The sequence below is a fragment of the Anopheles funestus genome, chromosome 3RL, assembly GCF_943734845.2.
Source record: "Anopheles funestus chromosome 3RL, idAnoFuneDA-416_04, whole genome shotgun sequence".
In the NCBI taxonomy this organism is placed as follows: Eukaryota; Metazoa; Arthropoda; class Insecta; order Diptera; family Culicidae; genus Anopheles; species Anopheles funestus.
The window spans coordinates 55,577,901-55,601,023 of NC_064599.1; the positions used below are offsets into that span (position 1 = coordinate 55,577,901).

The window sequence follows — 23,123 nt, forward strand, 5'->3', positions numbered from 1 at the left end:
CCGACATTTCCTACATTATGAAAATTATTTACTTTATGTTGAATAATTTTCTGTATTTATTTTTTTAATTTTAATTTTTTTTAACTGTTGAATTGTTATATCATCAAATTACGGAACAAATAAGTACATCCAATCATGCTGTAAAATGTCATTTACGATCCATTTTCGCACAAGCTTCCGTTGGCGATAAATCGCTTCCATACCTTGTAAAATGTTTGATTGATTTGTTTACCTTCAATCAAATAGCAAAAAAGTAAACCGAAAAACATCAATTGACAGTTGAGTAGTGCAGAAGTGCCTTTTATAGTGTGACACAAACACCCCGATACCCGATACATCGATAACGTGTGAATGTTTGGCGGAAGCAATTAAATAAATTTACTTCAATTCGCCTGTATCTCGCAGGATGCAGGTCAATGTCACGGTTCGTTGATGGGTTGTGATTGATGGTACTGGAATGCTGAACTATAGAGAGAGAAATGATTCGTTCACATGCAATCGGTAGCAATATTTACACACCCTGATTCACACACTTTATTTACCTGGTTTTGTTTATTTCTTTTTTTTTGCAACGAAAAAACACAGAAACATATCAAGGGGGAAAACAGGGAACACTTTTTCCATATGTTCTTTAATAGTTGTACAACTTAATGCCCATCTTTATGTAAGCATAGTTTTTTAACATTCTTATCAAACATTTAATCGACATGACGGTGCTTTTTGCAAAGCTCATGATGAATGATGACAAGCCCAGTCCAACGTACTCTCTACTTTACCCTTAATTGCACTACATTTGCTAAAGGAAACAGGTTAAAATACAGCTTGCCAGTAGCAAAATGGTTGCGATTTCATGATAATCGTCGACTAATGATCACAACCAAATAATAAAAAAACGCCAAAATTCCCTTCCAACGGTCAAAATGACGTGTCGGAAATGAAGGGAAAAAGTTCCTACGGGCAATCAGCGGCTCACCCGTCATTTTGTCCCCAATTTTGAGATCCATTGAAGGAAGCTACAAAAGGATGTTCGCATTACAAGGGAAGTAGTTTTTTTTCCTATTTGGCAGGATTATTGTGCAGGTAACCGTAATTGCTCAGCACAATTAGAAGTTAACGAAGGGAACGATCATGGTACAGGGAGGAGAAAATCTATCAAAAAATACGAACAGAAACCAGTTTTTTTTCGGAAAAGTAACCACTCCAGATGGATACGCTTTTGCGTATTTACACAACATTTGGAATTAAATTGCCTTTCGTTTACGACTGTAAACGGACCAAAAAAGCCTGAAGAAGAATTTACATTTTCTTTTGCTTTTTTTTAATTATTTTCCGTTTTCCTTGTGTAGCTGACCTTTAAACGAATGTTTTTTCTCGAAATTCTAATTAGAACCATTCATTTAACCTTGACGTTGGCTTCCACTATCGTGATGGTTAAATCATAAAAAATCCATTCTAATAATTGGCCACAAATAATGCACCAGCTGCAGCTGCTCTCATTAAGGGTCCACTCGTGCCTTATTTGCAACGAAGCTAACACTGAATGAACTTTACGCTTGCGTGCCGTGGTCATATTCTGCACAAGTGTCATCAATCTAAATGCACCCTAATAGCGTAACCTGCAATGGATGCAATAAAGCTTCATTTGCGACCAATGGAAAACAGGGACGAGGGACAATTCCATGGAGGCAAACCGTTCTTCTCCGTTTGCCGAACGTCATCAGTGCCACTTGCCGTATCGCTGGGCTGTGCAATGATCTGGTGCAATTTAGCATCGGGACAGGCAGCGTCATTGTGTGTTGGTGGGGTGGAAAAATGCTAAAATAATTTTAAAACAAGACTTGGGCATTTAAAACGAATAAGAATTCCTTGGCTATTGCTACGTCAATGACCGGCAAGACTGTGGACGACGCGTATGTGTCTAGTTTGGCTTTTACAGCTCCGTTACAATTTCCCTCCTCCTTCCTTCACCAACTTCCTTCCGTACATACTGTAGACTGTGCATTTTGTATCGGTCTACAGTCCTTTTTCTTCGCAATCGTGACACGAACTCGGGTTGTAGTGAAATTAGAAATAAATCAAACAGCTGGTCGCCGACAGCGTCTAAATCTAAAGCAAACAAAACGCCAAACACAACTGAACAGGCACACCGGCACGACCAGCTTGAACGTAACGTAAGGAAGCCGGTTTTACCGAAAACCGGCAACAAAACCCTCCCCAAAACAAAAAAAGTACGAAGCAACTTAAAAACAATAACCGCAAATAAATGACAGCACGAATTAGCATAACGCCACACGCGGACATGGGCTGGTACGCGACGATGTTGAGCCAGTATCCGGCACGGAAGTGAACGTAAATAGTCGGGAGTTTGGGTAGAGTCGGTCGATCTCCACACACGTAAGACGTACGACGTTTGCGGGATGGTACTGTTCGGCTGGTGACGACATTACGGCAAACGGCAAGTGCATCGTGCGTCCGTATCGGGAAAGGACTTTGCCAATGGACGGACGGACGAAGGGGTGTTTTTTCCATTGAGTGGAACGTAAAACCATAATGCCGTCAACGGACGGTATAGAATGGTTATTGATGCCGCTTTTAGAAGACAGCTAATTTTGATCTTCGCGTAAATGTACTGGGCAAAAATAGAGTGCAGCCGAACGCGAACGATCGGTGCACTAAAAGAGATTTATTTATCAGCTAAAAATGTTGTAAATACTTTTAGCATTCTAAGTATATGCACACCAGGTAAAATAGCGACAGGGTACTCTAAAAACATGTTTTTCTGTATTGATATTCTTCTTATTTTATTAGAATTTCTAACATTCCAAAAGCCTTATCAATGCGACGCATATCCTTTTCTGCTATTTTTCTTATTTTTTCTTAACAAAGTATCACATAATGATTATCAAATCAAAATTTTAATCATTAGTTATATCTAGTTATGGGCGCACTGGAATTTAGGCATAAGATTTGTTTCGTTCGCTATCCTTTAAAGTTTTTTAATTTTTTATCAAATCAGGTTCGTGGAACCTGATGAACTAATGAACCCGTGGAACGAATGAAAAGAAACGTAAACGGAACGAAAAATCTACCAAAAAACAAAAAGGAATGAAATATAACGAAATGGCAACAAAAAAACACAGGAAAAGGAGTGAAAAGTAACAAAATAGAAACGAGAAGAAATACAAGGCATGGAAACAAAAGAAAAGCTAAGAAAAAGACAGAAAAGACAACAAAAATAATGAAAAGAAAAAAATGGAGCAAAGCAACAGAAAGAAATAGAAAAGAAAAATAAACAAAACCAAAAAAAAAAAAACAAAAAACAGTAAAGGAAAAAAAACCGATATCGAAAGAACAGAATAAAAAGTTTATGCTACATTTAGCACAACATCGGTTCCGTTTTGGTTTTGCTTTTTTTTTTATCTTTCCCCATCATTAGGTACATCTTAATGCCTTCTCACGTTCCAAAAACCGTTCAAACGCATGCGAAACCAACACCGATCGCCTCCCTATCCCATCGATCGATGACTAACGCATTGACGAAACAGACAAGTAGCAGACGCCACTTCGTACCGGATTCGATCGAACCGCACCCGCGTTACATAATCGTTTCTCACCGAGGAAACGCGGTGGTTTTCCCGCGCATAGGTCCCTGATTACTTTCGAACGATTTCGAACACGCCACGCCATCCGTCCATTTCGTTCTGCTGGAGTGCTCTTGTATATCAAGTGGCCCGGAATTACTTCGGGAAAGTGCGAATATCGCAAAATCGCGACGAGTGCGCTGAACCGAGCGTGTATCAAACGGGCAGAGGTGAGTGTATTGTTTATTTATACTATCGCATCAAGACGATTAGCGACCGTTTTTGGTGGTTGGTGCGTCCCTACCCATCCGCTACTTCGGTCACTTAAAACAACCTGCCTCGATGTGGAACACCCGTAGCATAGTAAAGGAAAACAGAATGAACGACAATTATCTCTACTTTTAGGTTGAACGAATTTCCACTGAAAGTATCATTAAAATATAATTAAACTCTTCGGAACGTATCGTCCAATCCAAGATGGAACGGAAGTAGGAAAATGCTCGGCAAACACTTTTCCAAACCGATCTAGGATCCTGTTTTTTCATCAATGAGACGATGATTGATCACGCACGATCGATCGATTCTGATTAAAAAGCAACGTCAGCTGTGGACGTCAGTAGAGAAGAGCCAAACCAAGATCTAACAGTCAGTCAGTCAGTCAATCATTGCGCTGACATCTTCAATTCGCTGTGCTTTCTCTGTAGCTACAGCCAACGCATTAAGCGACATGTATGGTATATGGAAAACATCCACCGTAACGGTAACGGGGTTAGGATATTTTTGGTGCACTTTGATGGTTGGCTAAATCAAAACACATAAAACCACACATCTAATGTGTTCCAGCTGCGCCCGATGAGTGAGAATCACGCTTTGGTTGCTGGCCTGCACGGGAAAGGGAGAAACCACGGCCGGATGAATAATGTCAATGGAGGAATCGTTTTGCTGAGTCAAACGCAGATTATAACGGTGGACAGTTTTGCACGATCGCCCATCGTCCATCATGGTTATATCGGTCGGTTCAAAAACACGTCGTATAAACGCACGAAACGTATGCCAACAGGTGTTTCTGCGGACAGCGCACATGTGCCCGGATCCATAAGCACGATGGACAACGCGGCGGTAAGTTTATTTTCAATCTGTCCACCCGAATGTAGCATCAACGGTTCCGTGACCGTACGGAAGGACAGCATCATAGAAAGATGGAATCTGACAAATCATGCGAACGTATTTCTGCTCCAGGGAGGTTCAACCCACATGCAACTGGGTTGGTTTCGATCGCGAGTTTTCGTTTTGCTCCGTTACTTTGTCAACAACATAAGAATCACATAATCCATATTTTTCTGCTCGAAAGAGGGCATCAGAGAAGAGCTGGGCGATTTGGGGTGAAGTTTATCTGCGAGTGTTTATTTTGTCCACCAGCAAGAGTCCCCCGAAATGGAAGGCAAGGACACATCTGATTTGTGACGCTCCTTGTTTCCAACCATGGCAGTAGAAATACAGGCGAGAATAAGCTCGGGTATCTGTTTGTGTGTTTCCAGGGTGGCAGATGATTTTATTTTTACACCCACCATGTATGTTGTTTTTTATTCAACAAACAAAGATACAAATAGATCCACAAATCCGTTCTGTTGGTCTCTCAATCCGTCTCTTTCATTGCGTTGTAATTGGACTATCGTTTTCACATGTAGGAAACCGGTAACTAGCCAAACAATTAATGAACCGTCGCTAGTGAAGCTTCTTACGAAATGGATCGCATTATCTAACATTCCGACAATCACCATTCTACAAGTGGTCCATTCAAGGATATTGAACCTGTTTTGATACACTTTACCTGCAAAGACGAACCAACAAAAGCGAAGCAATTGTTCATTGATTTTATTTCGCAGAATAAAAAGCCACCCCAAAACATTTCACCTTGTGCGTAGGAGCTGGAAAGAATTCATTTTCTCATTAGTTTCCAAATTAATTGGACATCATTGTCAATGGCGTTACTGTCCACTAATAAGTATCTGTTCCGATTGCGGAAAGATATGCGTTGATGGGCACTATCAACGGTATGCAATACACGAAGAGTAGTTCTGTTCGAAGAGTAGATACATTGCATGACGAGTCATAGAGGTAGAATATCCCCCCACAGATGTCCCAACCGAACTTCATTACTGTGACAGTAAACAGAGCAGCCTTTACGGTTCTTTTGTTTCCACCATCACGAAGTGAAAGTGAACGCATTGATATGGTGAGTGTATCATACTTAAAACCACACCCCATGCATCAGTGGATCATACTGCTGTTCCGTCGGACGAATTGTGACATCCGCCATCAGCCACTGTTGGCGTCGTCTTTCCCATGTCAGATTGGTTCTCATCAATCCGGCGGCACAGACGGTTGACACTTGCACTGATGGATGGTGATGGACGTGAGCAGTCCGAGGCCATATCGTCATCGGTTAAAAGCATTTTAAAGTGATGTACGTAAAACTAACAGCGAAAGGCACGATTGCATCGGCATTAGTGATCTTGGCAGCAGTTCCGAAACCGAGTTAGCGGAAGTACTACAAAGTATGCTTCGTTGCAGGTGGTCTTGCAGTATGCAGTATCAAGAAGAAAAAAATCTGGTTCATTTTTGGACTAGTTTCTGGAGCATGATGATGTCTATTGGCTTGCTGCCCAAATTTGAGCGTGGTGTTTATCAAAACCATAAGTCACTGTTATCCAGTTATTATGAATTGCATGTTTATGTTAGGGATCCAACCATTATTTACCTAGAACCGCCTCAAAACTATTGATCGGATTTTATGGGTTAAACCGTGTAAATAACTCTTTTGATGGATTTTGCGCTGAATCGCATACAAAAGTGTACAAGGAGATAATTTTGAATGTCTGTTTCAATTATCTACCATCTTATTCCTCGTTTCTGGTTTCCACACAGACAAAGTGTCCTTGCAGATCATTCGCTAACAGAAGACGTAGAACCTTTACCACTGGGAATATTGGAACCTTGGCACATTGGATCGTTCAGTAGGGAGCGTTGGGAGCAGAGAAAAATCCTTCTGGGATATTCATCTCCCAGTCTCCAACAATCGCGTAATGCAAACACCTTGTAGCAAGTGACCGCCAAGTGTTTGTACGGCAAAGAAAAGCTAAAAAAAAGTCTTGTTGCTATTCTACGTTGCTACACATCCGCCATCGGAAAATGAAGGAACCCTTAGCCTCCCTCCCAACCATAGTTGAAAATTTACGCGGGGACACAGTGGCCTGAAAATCCGCAGACTGATCAGCGTCATAATAAATAAAAATGTTTTACGATCATACCCCGACCGTCTTTACTGCGAGCGCCACACATGAGTATCCGCTCGGTGGACATATTGCCATCACAAGTCGCACTGCAGATGTAGTAGTGGTAGTACAGGGTGATGGTACCGCTTTATGTCCGTAGATTTTGAGGTGTTGGAAGCTAGAAGAAGGGTAAAGACACAAACTGCAACCATTTTTCCAACGTCCATGTTCGATCAGTGGCCGTGTTTGTCTTCGTCATACCATTGCGATCATCTCGATCGCACCATACGAACGATCGGTTGCTTCAGTTTTGATATTTTGTTATTATGACAACGTTCTTTCTCGCTCGCACACAAACGAAAAACAATTTTCCGGCTGTTGTTTGGGGTAAAAAAACCGCACGAGCTGATACAATAACAGCCTCTATTGATGGTGGAAAATTTATAAGAGTTATTGATGATGGGATCTTCATGGTTTGCTGAGAGGAACGGAAAGAATCTTGATTTATTTTTACGATCATTCCATTTGTTCCTGCGCTTAGGGTAGGCTGGAATAAAGCCAACACTCCACACTGATGCAGTGGTTATCTTAAGCAGGGAATGGTGTTGATTGGTGGTCAAAATGTAGTCCAAAATCCAATCCACTACCCACGTACGTGGGTCGAAGATGATGGAAGAAGTCGTGGTTATTTATCGAAACCAATTGTGGTCCATCCATTATTCAGATGAACATTCCACTAACCGAAATGGGGTAATTCAGCAAGTGCAGCAACAAATTGCCCACCTATCACTTAATCAATCAAGACTTACCTATCGTTTTCAGTATTTGAAAATCATCCAAAGCATAGTCCTCCGGTTGTTTGCGGCGAACAGCTGCGCCGATATTATTATTCTTATCAGATAGATCGCCACCATCATCATCACTATCGCCGCCGCACCGATTATCATCAGCATCGTCAACGTCAACAGCAGGACCTCGGGGTGGCTGCCGGTTGCCGGAACCACCATTTTGACGGTGTTGCTGTTTTGTTACCGCTCTGCTCAGTTCGTCCTGATCGTCCTCGTCCCCGTCGGCGGAAGAGGTGGACGCCTGTTTGCGAATATTTCTTGGCGGACTGTGACGTAACGCTTGCTCGCTGTCGGAGTTTTCCTCCTCGTCTTCCTCGTCTTCGTCCTCCTCAACCTGCTGTTTCCGATGTGTGCTATCAATTTTTCCTTTCTCACCACCCGCTAGCCTGTTTAAAGCAGAAGAAAATATTAATGTTTTCATAAGCCTCTTAAGAGCAATTTTTGAATCATTCCCCAAAGAAAAAAAAGCAAGAAATATACAACTCACCTCAATCGTACACTTTCCACCTTGCGGGGATCTTGTCGAACACTGTCCTCCTCCTGCTCGTCGTCGTCCTCTTCCTCCTCCTTATCCTCCTCGTCCTGCTCTAAATCTCGCTCTTCCTCCTCCTCTTCCTCCTCTTCCGCCTCCTCCTCCTCCTCCTCTTCCTCCTCTTCCTCCTCGCCGCTAAAATCGGACTCGAGAGGATCGGTCGATTCGCCGCCGGAATTGGCACTTCCCGCCGATTTGACGCTGTCGTTAATGCTAAGCTTTTTAATGCCCGTACCGCAGCTGTTGAGCGTTACCGACACCGTGGTCGATGTCTCCGATGGGCGCAACGTATAACCGGTTAGTCGGGGCGAAGAGGACATTTTTCCCTCTGTCTAAGTTGATGGGCTTATCGTTAATTCAACCGAAGGGAAGGGATGCCAAAATTCTCGTCACAATAATTCCAGAAATTTCCCTACGTCGCCTGATACTAAATTGTGGAGCAACCTTTGTCCAATCTAGAAGTTCACCTACGACTGAGGAGTTCAAGTGTTTTGCGCCAGAGTATTGACGGCAGTGGTGCCCGAGGTGGTGGCACGCGATGGTGAAAGGATAGAAGTCTGAAATTGAAAGAATTTATATAAATATACCATCAAGACAACATCGAAACATGATCGCTCTGTCGTCCCTGATAAAAACCCGCAACAACAATAGTCGAAAGAGACATGCAAACGCAAAACGCAATAAGTTGGATAAATCACCTAAATGAAGACGGTAATTACCATTTTGTTGGGCCTGCAAGTAGTCTTGCTATTAAAAGACTGTATATATTTTTATCTTTAACAATTTGTTTTACTTTAGAATAAAAATATCCCTAATCATTATTTTTACTTTAAACTTAGCCACAAACAATTATACAATACTATTCCGCTCTACTGATCCAGTATTCATGATGTCATCTCATGATGCTTTGTTCGCCTTATCTAACGTACGCTGGCGTTAGATTGGTGACTTGCAAGCGAAAGATGAAACCCAGCATTCATTCTTCGTCTGCTGCACAGATTTATAGCTGTCAGTGAAAATATTCAGATAAAACCACCCATCCGAAGGGGACACGGTGTAGGATGGTCGAGCAAAACAAATGCTCATGCTTCGCGCTGGGTGAGAGTTGTTGTCCGCAGTTCTCAATCCATTCGAGACAATTGGGTTCTGTGAGGGTGATCATGAAAAGAGGTGCTCAAATAAAATAAAATAAAATAAAAATCAAGTAGATCACCTTTCAAAGGGGGATTGACTAAGCGAGTCGAATTCGCATATCATGCTTATATTGACCGCTGTCTGTCGTAAATTAGCAGACAATTATTTCGCCTTAATGTAGTGTGCAAAATACACGAAAATGAAGCTCAATTGCTGGTGCTACTGCAAAAACGGGTATCCTGGCGTTAGCTGGTCGTTTTAATGGTGCAATAAATTTATAATCTATTTTGATGAACCAACTACACGGTGATTTGAGCGATATAAAAAAGTGGTAATAATTTAATGCTGCTCTTAAAATTATTATGCTACTTAATCAAAGTTGCTGTAAAACAAACCTATTAGCGCTTATCGTTACTGTTCAAGAATTAAACGTATGGGGCTCCGCCAATTAAAATCTGTATACCTACACCAAAACTGTTTAATGTTTAATTATTTCACAGCGAATCATTAGGTGCTGGGCAACGAGCGCTGACAAAAAGATGACAAATTTTTCAAGTGACAAAAACAGCTTGTCAACTGCGAAAAATAGTTTTTTTCGTGGCCGTGCACACATTTGTACACTTTGTCAAAACATAGCAACCCATGATTGACAAAATCTTCATCATCTTCAACGTACACGAAAATTCAACGCGATGGAAGCAGTTTTACAGTAATTTAGGCTTTAAATTAATTAATTAAGATGGTCTGTGTCCTTGCAGGGATGAAATACAGTTAATTCAACAAATGAAAACACCGCAATGGTCAGCAATTCACGATATACGAACGTCAAAATTTTGTCAACTTTTTGTCACCATTCTTGTCAACATTTTTCGTGGATTTTCCACAAAATAAAATTTTGTCAAAAGCTCAAAAAAGTGACAAAAGCTCCGTTTTGACAAATTTTTCACCTTTTTGTCAGCGCTCGTTGCCCAGCACCTATTCACCTGTAACCGTTAGCAACCATTCAAAGAACTAGAGATGCCGCCAATTGTCTAGTGCATTCTTTTTTCCCCGGCTTTATAACACCTTTAATACCTGATAAGAAAAATCTTAATCCTTCAGGGCCTTCCCTTTATCTTACCTACACTTGTTGTAGCATAAATGAACGTTAATACCGGGAATGGGAAGTCCCCAGGGTGTTGTTGTGTTTTTTCCACACACACACACACACACACACCGTTGAGTGGAAAATTTATTTCCGTTTTCAATCAAGAAGCCTGCACTCGAACTTTTCCAATTTTTTGAATTGATCAGGCAAAGCTTCGATTTCACTTCACAAAAAACACACACACATACACACTGACTCACATTCGTTGGTTTCCGTCACTAGGCAACACCTTCCCTTATGTACTGTACCGCACACGGCCTCACTATTTTGTAAAGATGCAAAAATATGTTCACATTTTCTCTTTATCAGTGCGCTTTCCACATGTCATTTGCCAAAATTACACTCACAGCATTATATTTTCAGTTTTTGGCCCTATCATCGATTCTATCAAAGTGGGTAAAGAGACTAGGTGGGCTTATAGCTTTGGCGCGGTAGACATATTGAAAACCGATTAGAAGTTTGGGGGTTCGATTGTGATACATATATTTTCACTCACACACATAGCACATTCCAAAGGATTCGCTCACATACATTGACAAAAAATCGAACCCATAAACGTCAAATTTTTATTCATTTTTCTACAGCGCAGCTGTCAAATCGTTAGGGATAAGCCCACCTGATATCTATACCCACTTTGGATTCTATTAAAAACAGTTGCGATGCAAAGCAAGCCTAATGATGAGCTACAGGTACGTTTTTGGGCTGAGGTTTTTTTTTACTGGATTCGCAATTACTCGCACACCTTCCGTTACAAAAAAAAAATCGGCGATAGAAAGTAAGCCAAACGAAAGAAAAGTCAAAACAAACACCTTAAACAATACCAGACGCGTGCTCAAAGGCACCCGCGGAGACACACAAGCTTTTTGGGGTGGAAAAAATCACTGCACTTCCGCCGTTCGATTTGCCGAACTATCGAACGAATAATTCCCCAAACGTGGAGATTTTTACGATTTGATGTGATCTTTTGTTTACCCACTTAGACGTTGTTTACTTTCCCTGGCAAATTTGCTTTTCTTTTTGAATCTCGTATAATCGCAACTGAAGCAATCTTATAACCGAACGGATACGTACTTTCGCATTAAAACTGTCTCTCGTTAATCACATTAGCAGATTCACCGATTGTTGCAAAATGTTTACCGCACAATTTAATTCTCCATTTAATTTAATAACACTCTTCTTTTGCAATCACACCTTGTTCCGTTTTCTATTTGTATTTTTACACCGATTAACTTAACCAAATGCATGTATAAATGTTCGATTTCAGCAGTACACTTGTCGTCAAAACCCGACCGGCTTATTGCAACCGTTTTTGCAATCAAAATCTTGGAAGTGCGCGCCGTACAACCGCTCGCGATAAGCTCTCTCTTCGAACTGAGGTGTTCGAAACGTTCACGTTGTTTTTGCGCGCGCGGAGAAATGATTTCAAAACACTTGCTGCTGTTGCAGGGTTCGCATGTTTGTAAAACTAAAGCCAGGAGCTTGTTTGAAGAATGTGATATTTAGTACTTTTATATCACAAGAATGGGTTTAGAGTTATTTTTTTACCATTTCTATGTATACCACAATGTTTTTTTTTGCAATTTTCCTATTTCCACGTATTGTTCCTATTATTTACTTTTGCATCAGGTTTTTGATTTCCTTCGTCACATTCCTACTCTCGAACCCATTCGATATCACTCTTTAGCAAGAGAGAATTTTGCTAACAATTATTGTTTCAGAACCCATTCGACTGTACAATCTATTTAATGATTAAAAATTCATTGGAAACGCCGAAAGCTGGCCTTATTGTTATTTTTTTTAAACAGATGAACACATGAAGATTGAAAAGAGCACATTCAAATAAAATCTCTTCACTGATATTTAAAACGTTTGTAATAAAACTTTTGCTGCGATCTTTGTAATGTTTCCTGATTTTTTTCAATTTATGTCTTCTTGTTGATTCAAAAACAAAGCAGTTTCTCGCTTGCGTAACTTCAGTGTCGTCTTCCATAAAATTTTCTTACTTGGGAATTGAAACTTAACTGTCAATTCGATCTGTCATAAATGAAAGCGTCATCAACACTTTGGCAACACTGCATTGGACAAAATCGAAAACAGAAATATCTGCTGCCGGTTAACTTTATCTCCTGCTAACTTCTGCTTGGATCTTTTTGGAGTTCGTGTAATTTCCCCGGTACGCTTTCGATATGTCGAACAAGAACAAGAAGCAGTCGGAAAATGCCACAACTAAGGAGGAAGAGGTAAGGAATACGGACCACGGATGTTGAAGTGTCCCAGCAAAACGGGACACGTCACAGATTTCTGAAACGAGCTGGAAGCTAACAAACTGTTTGTTTTCTTGCACATAAAATGAAACCATAGGTTGTCCAGATCAACAAGTGGGATGGCACTGCGGTAAAGCACGCATTGGATGATTCGGTTAAGACTGCGCTGATGGAACACAGCAATATGAAAGAGCATTTCGCTATCATCGATGGACGGCTGTTTATCTGTGCGCAGGCGGTCGCGATCGCGCTTGTTGCACTTGGTTATGATTATCAGTATTCGTTTCCCGCTTCCAAGCCTGTACTGATCGTATGCGTATGTTGCTACTTCTTCCTAATGGGTGTGCTGACCATCTACACGACGTACGTGGAAAAGGGCATCTTTGTGGTGGGCAACCAGAAAGATGCTAACGGCAACGTGAAAAGATGGCAGGCAAGTTCGGACATGAAGAAATACGACGATAAGTATGAGTTAACGGTTCAGCTAAGAGATTCGCGCGGCATTCGAGAAGCTACTGTCACCAAGTCGGTGGCAAACTTCATCGACGTCAACGGAGTCGTGCTGGATGATCTGGTGGCTAGCGAGGTCAACCGTATCGTGAATTCGCTGAACGCCGACCGCAAGGATAAGTAAACCGGCACTCTGACATACGATAAGGAGATAATAAATTACAAGCCCAAAAGCGTCCAGTACATCACATTATTTAATTCTGTTCAGCAGGGTGAACTCATCAAATTCACCGAAAGCAGTAATATCTATTGTTAGTGTTATCGGTGCGAAAATTGCAAATACTAAGATGTTTAAGTTTGGTGCTTGATGTCCATTTTCAGCACGGCCAATTCACCGATTCACATTTTTCTGCGTAAAAAAAGTAAAAGAATGCAATGTTACTATCTGGTGCATGTTTTTGTTAACAGTACACACGGAATCTTACTTTTGCGATGGTTATCTCCTGCCCTTCGGCGACTGGACATTTCAGAACGACCACTGACTGAAGTTCCTGCAGTGATTGTTCCGCGTTTGGATTGTCGGAACGCTGCAGTATGCGTGTGAAAGGGTAGAAACATGTCGCATGGTCCATCTTGTCCTCGACCAAACAGTCTGTACGTTTTATTAAGCGGAAGAGCAAATCCAACAGCTTCTTTTTACCCACTTTCCCTTCTAATCGGGGCCAAAGTGATGCGTTCTCTTCAACCGCTATAACGTACGTAAGTATAGTCATAATCTGCGATACGCACTTTGCAGTTCCTTCATTTTCATTATCCGTTGTTACATCTGGACAGGTAGCATTCAGATGCAGTATGTAATCGGACGGTTCTAATGCAAACGGATTGTGATACTTTTCCAGCTCAGCCGGTGTTTCAATTCGCTTCAGAAAAGCGTCAGGGTCCTCTAGAAAAAGTAGCACGGCATGCCAAAACAATCGCAAAATCACGTGAAACATTCTTGCCGGCTTTGGGCCACGAAAGAGCAGCTGCAGATCGTCTACAATTTCACATTCAAATTGATGATAGCGCTGAAGCGACTGTTCCTGGCATTCCTCGCTACAATACATCACAGCCGTGCAGCCCTTACACGGTAACAGATTGTGTTCGTTAGTAGCACCACAGTAATCACACCGTTCATACGCGAGTTCCGCTTCGAGCACCAGTACGTACGGTTTTTCTAGAAGTATCTTTTCTCCCGGATCCAAACTACGGTTGGTACAGATGCCTTTGCCATCCTTGCTAAGCTCTAGACAGGATTTGATCGCACAGTGGCCCGTGGGACTGTGTTCCGTTGAGCTTTCGCTGATGGCTTCCATCAGTTGCTTGCAGCGCTCTTCACGTTGCAACAGCTTTGGCATCATTTCTGCAGGATAGTTATTAGACCGGGCCAGTTCAATGTTTTGCAAGCACTCACGGTACAATTTGCTGTTGAAGTACACTGCCGATCGGTTCGCATAGCCTAATCCTAAATCCTTGGAACCCTGCTTGGCCATACAGATACTCTGATTGTACAGTTGCAAAGCTTTTGCTGGGTCAGTTGGTGCCTGCTTGTATGCTGCATTGCCTTGCTCGCGGAGACTTGTCGCCTTGCTGTCGCTCTTCACAATCTTTCCTTTGCCAAATGGCCAGTATTTGCGCTCGAAAAGCGTTCTGGCGGCTTCTAGATTATCGAAAGGAACATTTCGGCGTGATAATGTCCAGGATGTTGCCAATCCAACGGAAGGACACTGCAGTTGTTCAATAACTTCTGGTCGCAGCATTTTCGTTCGTTCTGGCGCGTTGAAAACACTTGACTTGACAGCCGCTACAAAAAAAGCAGCTGCAAACGAACAGCAGCCGTCTGCAGAGTGCTGAGAAGGGGAATTGCTAGTTTGACAGCTGACAGCGCTCTATGTTGATAAACATAGTTCCAACACATACAGCAATTAGCACGAACGGGCGATGGCAGATTTGCGCCTATTTTCGCGTGATTTCATCGCAGAGTTTATCGAAATGTACAAACAGTTCCCATGCCTGTGGAATGTAAACTCGAAAGAATACACGGACCGAATGAAAAGGAAGCTAGCCTACGATGCGCTGGTCATGAAGTACCAGGAGGTGCACAAAACGGCAACCAAGGAAGAGGTGAAGAAAAAACTATACGGACTGCGATCAAGTTACCGGCGAGAGATGATGAAATTGAAGAAATCCGTTCAATCAGGAGCCACAGTTGACGACGTGTACAAACCAACGTTGTGGTATTTCTATTTGTTCGACTTTTTAACCGATTACGATACAATGAAAGAACCTACAAGCACAACGGGGGCGGTTAAATGTGAAACAAAGGAGGAACAAATAGTATGTATTTCGTGTGGTTCAATGATTCTTCTGCTCTGCACTAACATTCTATATTGCTTTATTGTTAGGAATACGACGAAGAGTACGATCTCATAGAGAATGAAAACGATGATGACTTTGAGATCGACGAGCATCATGATGATCTTGACGATGTTAGCTCGGAAACGGATAGCGACAAAAATACGGTAGATCCTTTTAATGGTGATACACTGTCAGAATACACTTCCGTCTCACGACGACAATCGTCTGCAGCCGGTACATCACAATCGTACCTTTCGCATAAAAAACGAAAGCTGCTTCCACCCGAAGTAGATCCAGAGCGCATAGAAAATGCGGAAACAAACGAACAAAACGATCAACCCGTAGTGAAGCAGAGCGTTCAAGAAGATCAGTTCGACGTGTATGGCAAGTTGGTAGCGCACAAGCTCCGTTCATTCGACAAACTACAGGTTACCTTCTCACAACGGTTGATCAACGAAGTTCTGTACGAGGCCGAAATGGGGTTTTTAACTAGAAACTGTAAGGTGGTCGATATGGGTAGTTCTTGAACCATAAATAGTGTTATTTTTTTAAAGATCATACCCAAAACGACGGATCGCAACGTCGATAATGTTTGGATTTGAAACTTATGATAAGTATAAGATTAATCTAAACTTAGCGCCGATTTTTGATAACGATTTGTTTTGATGTTGAACAAGTTCAATTTTCAAGGAATAGGCAAAACTACTTGCTATTGTATAGATACCGGCAGTAAAATATTATATTCTACCAATAGTGTAAAAAAACCATTTTCTTTCTCTAGAACATTGAACGTATGATAAATAAGTTAGGAAAAATATGAAACATGATTTAAACATAGACATGACATTTTTACATGCAATTTATTTTGAGACGTTCTGGGATTGTACAGATTTTCATTTTTTCTCTTCTTTTTGCTGTGCGCTACATTCCTGTCGGCAATCGGCTATGAATATTTTATATCATGTACTAAGTTCAGACAATTTGAAATGTTTTGAAATAATTACGCAAGTGTTCGTATTGACTGATCGGTTATGTATCTTGTACATTACTTAATAAATGAAATGTAGTGCACTATTCCTAAACCAAAAACCAGACCATTTACAGAAATTTCCCCATTGCATGCATCGATTCTAAGCGGGAATGTAACATAAAGTTCTTTCTTAAAACAAAGCTACCTGAGCGTTCTATCTTCTATCTCAAATAGTTTTCATGAGTAACATTTTACAATCGTTTATCAATAAAGAAACAAGTCGATCCGTTCGTGGCTGTCGACTGAAATGTACCTTAATACTCTTGACTCTGTCCGGTTCCAGCGCCTGCAGCAGATTTTCCACCGGTTTTACGTGGCAGCAGCACCGAATGGATGTTCGGCATGACACCTCCTTGCGAAATGGTAATCTCCTGCAACAGTTTACTGAGCTCCTCATCATTGCGCACGGCCAGCTGGATATGACGCGGCGTGAGCCGAGATTTGTGATTATCCCGAGCTGCATTTCCTGCCAATTCAAGCACTTCCGCCGCCAAGTATTCGAGCACAGCCGCCATATAGACGGAAGATCCAACACCGATGCGGCTCGCGTACTGCCCTTTTCGCAAGGATGACGATACGCGCGCGACGCTAAATGTAAGCCCAGCACGGGAAGATTTGGTCGCTAACGGAACGGAAATAGGAACCACGGTAACAACAGTATGAAACGTTACATCCTTCGACTACACTTACTTTTCTTCATTTTGGATAAAAGTACGCTTCAACTGAACGATAATGGCACGGCTTTAGTAATTATCACACGTCTGAAACTGCGAAACGTTTTGATTACAATGGCGAACAATAGCGTCTCCTTGGATTGTCTGAAATGCGCGCGGTTTTACACGTTCATCCCTTCACCAATTCACACGTAGCACACATAATCTTAAGCACCAACTACACGGAAGCAATATTCAATCAAAGGATATTGCGTAACACCGCGCTTGATAATAATTTAAATTTAAAAAAGTGCAACTAAAGCTGCATGAAAAAAGAAATTTGTATCGATTACCGAGTTCGTTAAATAGCAACCAATCAATTCATAAACGTTTTGATCATTAAATGGTGCGACCAATTAATTATCTATCAATCGCTTCAAACCCGAACAATTTTGAGCCAGTCAGTCTCCCGAATACTTGCAAGATAAGAAGGAAATCATTGTGCAAACATATTATTTGCTTAATCCATGCTCCGTCCGAACCACTTGAGCGATAATGAGCTGCAAATTGACCACGGCAACGATGTGCGATCATTTCGAGGTTTAGTGTTTGGCAACGTTCACCATTGAACAGGTATTCTTGCAACCGAAAGCATGGGAAAAGACGGTACACCATCTCGGGGCACCGTTCCATACGATCGGTTGGTGCAGGATGCAGGATCAACAGGTAGTACGGCACGATCCTCCGCCTTCCGCTTGCAATCGTGGTGAAAGAAGTCGAGGAATTAGTGTAAACATCGTGTGTGGCAATTTGTTTTTACCCCGTTCATTTCACCTCTTTCGCACGACAGCTGATTTTTTGGAAACGCAGCAAAATAACAACAACGACGCAGGTATTGTGGGAAGGGGCCAAGAGATAAGGCGAAATCTTCCCGTGAACAGTTCCTATCGAAACAACGCTCATAACGTCAGCAGTATGGGTGGGGAAGAGCCAGAAGCTAGCAGTGCGGAACACGAAGAACTTTTTGCCGACTATCGTGACGAAGAACGGAAAGTTTCTATCGTGGAAACACCCGCTACGAACGAAGGTATGGATCGTGGCAAAAGAAATGGTAATCGGAACGTGAACAATCGAGCAATCGACAGAGGCGTCACCTTCGGGCGAAAGCTACTACTCGCAAATCTGCTGATCAACGGGTTAATGTTTGCCGTGGCCGGGTACATAACTTACCACTGTTTCAACAAGGCAATGGTACTTTTCTCCTGGCATCCAACGTTCATGTCTATAGGGGTAAGATCATTAAAACAATTAAGGATCCCTTGCTGTTATAATCGGTTTTACACTTATGCTTGTTTCAGTATTTGATCCTCATGTCCCAAGCCGTACTCACGATGTCTGGAACGAACTATTTCACACACCGATGTCACCATAGGACGAAAGTGTTCCTACACTGGGTGCTACAGGCGGTTGCCGGTATACTGATAACGATCGCGTCCGTGTGTATCTTTCTCAACAAAGTTCGGCTTGGAAAGCCCCACTTTCAGACACTGCATGGCATTTTCGGTCTTGTGACCGTATGCTTCACGCTGGCATCCATTGGAGGCGGTGTTACGACGAAGTATGCTTTTCAGCTGCGTCACTATATAAGCCCGATTTATAGCAAGCTGATGCACGGCATTGCTGGAACCGTTGCCTATCTGCTGGGTGTAACGACGATTTCTTTGGGCGTTTATTCGCGCTGGTTCCAGGAGGATAACGAGGCAAACGTGCGCCTAACGCTGGTGATTGCGATTGGGACGATCGCACTGTATGTTGTCGTCGCACCGATCACCAATTCGGTGCTGCGAATCAAAACTGCTGTACGGACTATACATTAAGACGATCGGTCGTCAAGCAAAATTGGAGATCAAAGATTTCCTTTCATTCATCTAAGACAAAGCGTATAAAACTTATTTACATTTTATTCCTCTTTTACGTTTGTTCGTTTTGATTGTGTGCTTATTTTTTCCTCATCCGAACCACCAATGATCAACAGCAATCCTGCCAAAACCAGAGCGGTCCCAAACCACCAGAGCAGTGTACTTCGTTCGTCGAATAACAGCAAACCTAGAATTGCCTGAAACAAGGAAACTTTCAACAGTATGGTTCGGAATACGGTTCTGGAACATTCTTCTCACCGAGGCGACATAGTTTGTGGCAGCGCTGGTTAACGATGCACGAAGCGTCGATCCGGATCCTGCGTGAAGCGCTTTAACGAAGAATCGCCAAACGCACCCATTGAGCAGAATCATAATCAGAACGCATAAAGCTTGCACGAAGAGTTCGCCTCCTGGCCACTACGAGCAAAGAGATGTGGAATTTTGGATAATTAATACAGTAATCAGAAATCAGTATTAGGTACATCATTTTGAACTTTTATTCTATTATAAAGTAATCTGATAAAATTATGCTTACAATAAATCATGATTTACGACATGCTATACAATGCTCTTGCTACGATGATAATGAGGAAATAGGATGTGAGGAGAGAATCTGCACGATGAGTGCAGACGAAAATTTATCCTAAACATGATCTACTATTTTAAAATCTTCGCTTAGCTCCCTGTCCTTACGATCTATAAATCTTGCACATTGCATTGATGTAGTTATTTCTTGACTCTTACTGCTTTACTAATTGTAATAGAAAATTATATTGCCACACACGGCAGGTTCCAGTGTTTCAGTCCCTTCCTGCAGGCCATTCTCGAAATGTTCTCTTTTTTTAAATCCCTTATACAAATTTACTTCGTTTTCTAAAAAATCGCTCCTGCAACGGGGTGATACGTTAATGGTGTTTACGTATTGAGAATTTTGTCTATGAGCTGTAGGATGCCAATTTTGAGCTTTCTTTTCTGTTCCATGGTCATCGTTTGAATATCGGGAACGAGACTTTGGAAGAAATTGTGATCCGCATCATTAGTCATCGACGGTGTGTTCGGAATGATAGTGAAATGCGGCGGCACCTGCGTTTGCAGCTGTGGCTGGGAAATCGTTTGTTGTTGCTGCTGCTGCTGATGGAGAGACTGGGACGACAGCGGGCTTGTGGTGTAGCAGGACATTGGGATGTTTGCGGAATGGATCGGTGTGCTCGTCAGTGTAAAGTATTGCCGCTGGCCGATTATATCTCGTTTCGAATCGGATGTCGATGTTTGCAACGGGCTAACAGCAACTGGACTGACCGATTCTACACTGGTGTGTGTATTCGAAAGCCGAGATTGTTTGAGCGGTGGTGCCGCAATGAATTCATACGCCGTCTGGTTGGCTGAATTTGTTTCACTTGCTTCCAGCACGTCCTGTTGTTGGTCCTGCTCACTAACCGTCTGTGATTCTTGCCCTATAGGTACGATCTTGATCGAACTTAGAATACTATCCTTAATTTGGTCACTATGATCCTCTTCCGGTACTTCGATCGTCTCGATCTCGTGTGGTTCCATTTCTTCGTCCTCTTCGTGTTTACTTTCGCTTAATGATTCGCTCTCCGCTTTCGCCCACGAAGGTTCATCTGGTTCATAGACATTAGATTCCTCTCGTGCCTTCAGGTGCGGCAGTACGAACTGCATGTGATTGTATAGATAGTATGGTTTCCGTCGTGCATTCGCAGCTTGGTCGCTGCTGTCACGAACCGATTTCTGGTAACGGGTCATGCAACATCGTAAATTGCGCCAACGCTTCTTGCAGGTGTCTGTACTCTCTCGAACGGCGGTCGACACTTCCAACCAGGCTCTGTCTTGTAATGCCTGCTGCTTGTAGTCTGGATTCGCGCTGTCGAACAGGCACGGATATTTCTTCACCTCTCCCACAAAATTAATGTTGAACGCTTGATCCTCGGGGGTGATTTTAGTAGGACCCATCGCTAACGCCACTGCAACAAACCGCTTTAAACTGTGTGTTCCGGGCTGGTGGTTGTTCGATCGCTGTTTGTTTATGGTATTTATTGCACACCACGAATCTCTGCTCCTAAAATTTGGTGTGTTCAACAACACAAGCGTCCTTTCTAGCAAGTGAAGCACTGTGTATATTTTTTGCTCGCCTCTACCCCTTGTTTTTTCAATCAACCAGAAACTGTCAAAATAGAACAGCGCATAAACACAGACCATTGACAGCAGTCATCTGTGCTGTGAAAATAGCAAAACAGTATTTCACTTTTTCAACTTTAGCTGATTACTATATATAATCATAAGGATATTGCTACCGTAATATAATGTTCCATTTAACCCTTACTTACAGCTACAGATGGGTGCAGCAGAAAGAATAGCAAAGCATGAACCGTTCTGTTTACTTACCGTAGAAAGTCCAGACCAGTTCAACAAGCGGCCACTGTTTGCGGTTAATTTTCCGAAGAGACTTGCAAATGAAGCACACAATCCGGCAACTACAGCGTAATAGGGTTTTTCCTGTTCCATACTGATCAAGATTTTACAACAACAGGGAAGAATAAATCGTAAAAACAACAAACCGCCTGTTGCAGGGAACCGATTGCCTACTACTGAAGCGTGATTGACATTTGTTTGAGTTTTTAGGAACCACATTTTGCTGGAATGCTGGATTTTACATTAATTAAAATTGTCAATTCAGTACAGTTATTGTAATAAGATTCGCATTGCAAATACATATTGAAATAAACGTCTTTTGTTTGCAAAACTTAAAAATAAACGCCTTCCCGTAGCTATAATTCGCATCCATTTTATGGTAAAGAAAATTTCGCTTACCGTGTTGTTCATCAAGCAAGCATGTTGACAGTTGCAATAATCGCTTGAATTTTTTGAATTTCTATGTGTGCGTGGAGCTTTTAATCACCCGTTGCAAAGTATTGTACGTTGGCAAAGCAAATTAACTGTGGCCAGAAAGAGAGGCACATGGTCTGTAGTATCGTGTGTGTGCGTGCGTGGTTTGATGAAATTACGCACACGAGTATACAACACTTGCCCCGTATTCGTCAGCAGCGCCATCATCAGCGTTTTTCCGAAGAGAGCGAGTCACAGAAAGACGTATCGCGAAAAGACGTCGTCGTCGTCGTCGATTTCGCTAGAAAATTTTCCTCCTTTTCCCGGACGCAACGGGTGCGTGTCAGCGAGCAGTGTACGTGTGTGCGACCCAAAAGTTCAACCACAATATATTGGAGTGCAGTGCGCAGAGTGGATGCTGCCTTTGCAGAAAAGTTTCGATCGTGTACAGCGGGGCGTTCGTGTATAGTGGCGTTGGTTTTATATGCATCACCAGCTAACTGGTTATCCTATTGTTTCACAAAGGGGCCGATCATTACTATCTATCGTCATCAGGCACTTGCTGTCGTGCTGATTATTGTGGATCATCTTCTCGTTGGGTGAGAGTTTTTTTTCGTCTAGTTCGCACCCCACTGTGAAACCAACCCCCTGTTGTGAGTGTGCGACGTTTTTGTGAGTCAAGGTGAAATTAGTGTGTGAGAAGAAAAAGAATCCTTAGTGCAAATCACCCACCAACCCTCACATCTCACTAAGTGCGTTTTTTGTGTGGTGAGGATATTATCCTCTTTGTGTGCAGTGTGAAAATTGTGCAAAGGCAGTCTTCTTCAGTTTGCTTTTGTGTGCGTGTTTTGGTATACACACACACAAACACACATCGTACGCTGCATCCGAAAGGAAGCGGAACGGAACTTGCGAGAAAGGACCCCGGACATACGGAGTCATCATAGCTGTGTGCAGGAAACGAATTTCCATCTCACATCGTTGTGGATCATTCCGGGAGTTCTTCTAAAAGAAAAGAGAACCACAACTTTCTGGATGATCTCAGTGAG

The 23,123-nt window shown here is 42.2% G+C and overlaps 8 protein-coding genes across 10 annotated transcripts in view; 4 read left to right on the plus strand and 4 right to left on the minus strand.

Annotated features, from left to right (window-relative positions):
* LOC125770178 (cAMP-dependent protein kinase catalytic subunit PRKX) overlaps positions 1-10,904 on the minus strand; it is a 44,660-nt gene extending 33,756 nt beyond the window's left edge. The window contains exons 1-3 of the mRNA XM_049439533.1: positions 10,491-10,904; positions 8,192-8,793; positions 7,666-8,090 (exon numbers count right to left, since the gene is read on the minus strand). Coding sequence (XP_049295490.1) covers positions 7,666-8,090; positions 8,192-8,556 — 790 coding nt within the window. The 5' untranslated portion in view covers positions 8,557-8,793; positions 10,491-10,904. The remainder of the gene's footprint in view (positions 1-7,665; positions 8,091-8,191; positions 8,794-10,490) is intronic.
* Positions 10,905-12,551: 1,647 nt separating this feature from the next.
* On the plus strand, positions 12,552-13,484 carry LOC125770278 (signal peptidase complex subunit 2). The gene is made up of 2 exons (XM_049439686.1): positions 12,552-12,757; positions 12,879-13,484. Exons 1-2 carry the CDS (start codon positions 12,704-12,706, stop codon positions 13,413-13,415), a joined length of 591 nt encoding a protein of 196 aa, XP_049295643.1. The 5' UTR covers positions 12,552-12,703; the 3' UTR covers positions 13,416-13,484.
* Positions 13,472-15,126, minus strand: LOC125770204 (SET and MYND domain-containing protein 4-like). Its single transcript, XM_049439579.1, has 2 exons — positions 13,717-15,126; positions 13,472-13,640 (listed from the first exon to the last, which is right to left on the minus strand). The coding sequence occupies exons 1-2, from the start codon at positions 15,028-15,030 to the stop codon at positions 13,623-13,625; spliced, it is 1,332 nt and encodes a 443-aa protein (XP_049295536.1). The 5' UTR covers positions 15,031-15,126; the 3' UTR covers positions 13,472-13,622.
* Positions 15,127-15,142: 16 nt separating this feature from the next.
* LOC125770249 (uncharacterized) lies at positions 15,143-16,232 on the plus strand. Its single transcript, XM_049439651.1, has 2 exons — positions 15,143-15,607; positions 15,676-16,232. The coding sequence occupies exons 1-2, from the start codon at positions 15,212-15,214 to the stop codon at positions 16,153-16,155; spliced, it is 876 nt and encodes a 291-aa protein (XP_049295608.1). The 5' UTR covers positions 15,143-15,211; the 3' UTR covers positions 16,156-16,232.
* A 220-nt stretch (positions 16,233-16,452) lies between these two features.
* On the minus strand, positions 16,453-17,473 carry LOC125770285 (uncharacterized). Its single transcript, XM_049439695.1, has 2 exons — positions 17,349-17,473; positions 16,453-17,280 (listed from the first exon to the last, which is right to left on the minus strand). The coding sequence occupies exons 1-2, from the start codon at positions 17,356-17,358 to the stop codon at positions 16,913-16,915; spliced, it is 378 nt and encodes a 125-aa protein (XP_049295652.1). The 5' UTR covers positions 17,359-17,473; the 3' UTR covers positions 16,453-16,912.
* A 17-nt stretch (positions 17,474-17,490) lies between these two features.
* On the plus strand, positions 17,491-19,285 carry LOC125770233 (uncharacterized). Its single transcript, XM_049439631.1, has 3 exons — positions 17,491-18,037; positions 18,162-18,601; positions 18,670-19,285. The coding sequence occupies exons 1-3, from the start codon at positions 17,965-17,967 to the stop codon at positions 19,186-19,188; spliced, it is 1,032 nt and encodes a 343-aa protein (XP_049295588.1). The 5' UTR covers positions 17,491-17,964; the 3' UTR covers positions 19,189-19,285.
* A 400-nt stretch (positions 19,286-19,685) lies between these two features.
* LOC125770205 (uncharacterized) lies at positions 19,686-21,933 on the minus strand. Of its 2 annotated transcripts, none has more exons than XM_049439581.1 (2): positions 21,634-21,933; positions 19,686-21,460 (listed from the first exon to the last, which is right to left on the minus strand). In XM_049439581.1, the coding sequence occupies exon 2, from the start codon at positions 21,445-21,447 to the stop codon at positions 20,146-20,148; it is 1,302 nt and encodes a 433-aa protein (XP_049295538.1). In that variant the 5' UTR covers positions 21,448-21,460; positions 21,634-21,933; the 3' UTR covers positions 19,686-20,145. The 2 variants fall into 2 exon arrangements, with proteins under 2 accessions (XP_049295538.1, XP_049295537.1); XM_049439580.1 differs by having other exon boundaries at positions 19,686-21,465.
* Positions 21,934-22,271: 338 nt separating this feature from the next.
* LOC125770206 (lissencephaly-1 homolog) overlaps positions 22,272-23,123 on the plus strand; it is a 47,371-nt gene continuing 46,519 nt past the window's right edge. The window contains exon 1 of one of the 2 annotated variants that reach the window (XM_049439582.1): positions 22,272-23,122. The gene's annotated coding sequence lies outside the window, so the exon portion shown is untranslated. The remainder of the gene's footprint in view (position 23,123) is intronic. The other variant, XM_049439584.1, reaches the window with a different exon arrangement.

Bases quoted from the DNA above. Each gene is read 5' to 3' on its own strand.
- LOC125770278 (XM_049439686.1), top strand. From the start codon at position 12,704: ATGTCGAACAAGAACAAGAAGCAGTCGGAAAATGCCACAACTAAGGAG. The intron at 12,758-12,878 runs GTAAGGAATACG...ATGAAACCATAG, and splicing joins CCACAACTAAGGAGGAAGAG to GTTGTCCAGATCAACAAGTG.
- LOC125770204 (XM_049439579.1), bottom strand. From the start codon at position 15,030: ATGCTGCGACCAGAAGTTATTGAACAACTGCAGTGTCCTTCCGTTGGA.
- LOC125770249 (XM_049439651.1), top strand. From the start codon at position 15,212: ATGGCAGATTTGCGCCTATTTTCGCGTGATTTCATCGCAGAGTTTATC. The intron at 15,608-15,675 runs GTATGTATTTCG...CTTTATTGTTAG, and splicing joins AAACAAAGGAGGAACAAATA to GAATACGACGAAGAGTACGA.
- LOC125770233 (XM_049439631.1), top strand. From the start codon at position 17,965: ATGGGAAAAGACGGTACACCATCTCGGGGCACCGTTCCATACGATCGG. The intron at 18,038-18,161 runs GTAGTACGGCAC...TTCGCACGACAG, and splicing joins GCAGGATGCAGGATCAACAG to CTGATTTTTTGGAAACGCAG. The intron at 18,602-18,669 runs GTAAGATCATTA...TGCTTGTTTCAG, and splicing joins CAACGTTCATGTCTATAGGG to TATTTGATCCTCATGTCCCA.
- LOC125770205 (XM_049439581.1), bottom strand. From the start codon at position 21,447: ATGGTCTGTGTTTATGCGCTGTTCTATTTTGACAGTTTCTGGTTGATT.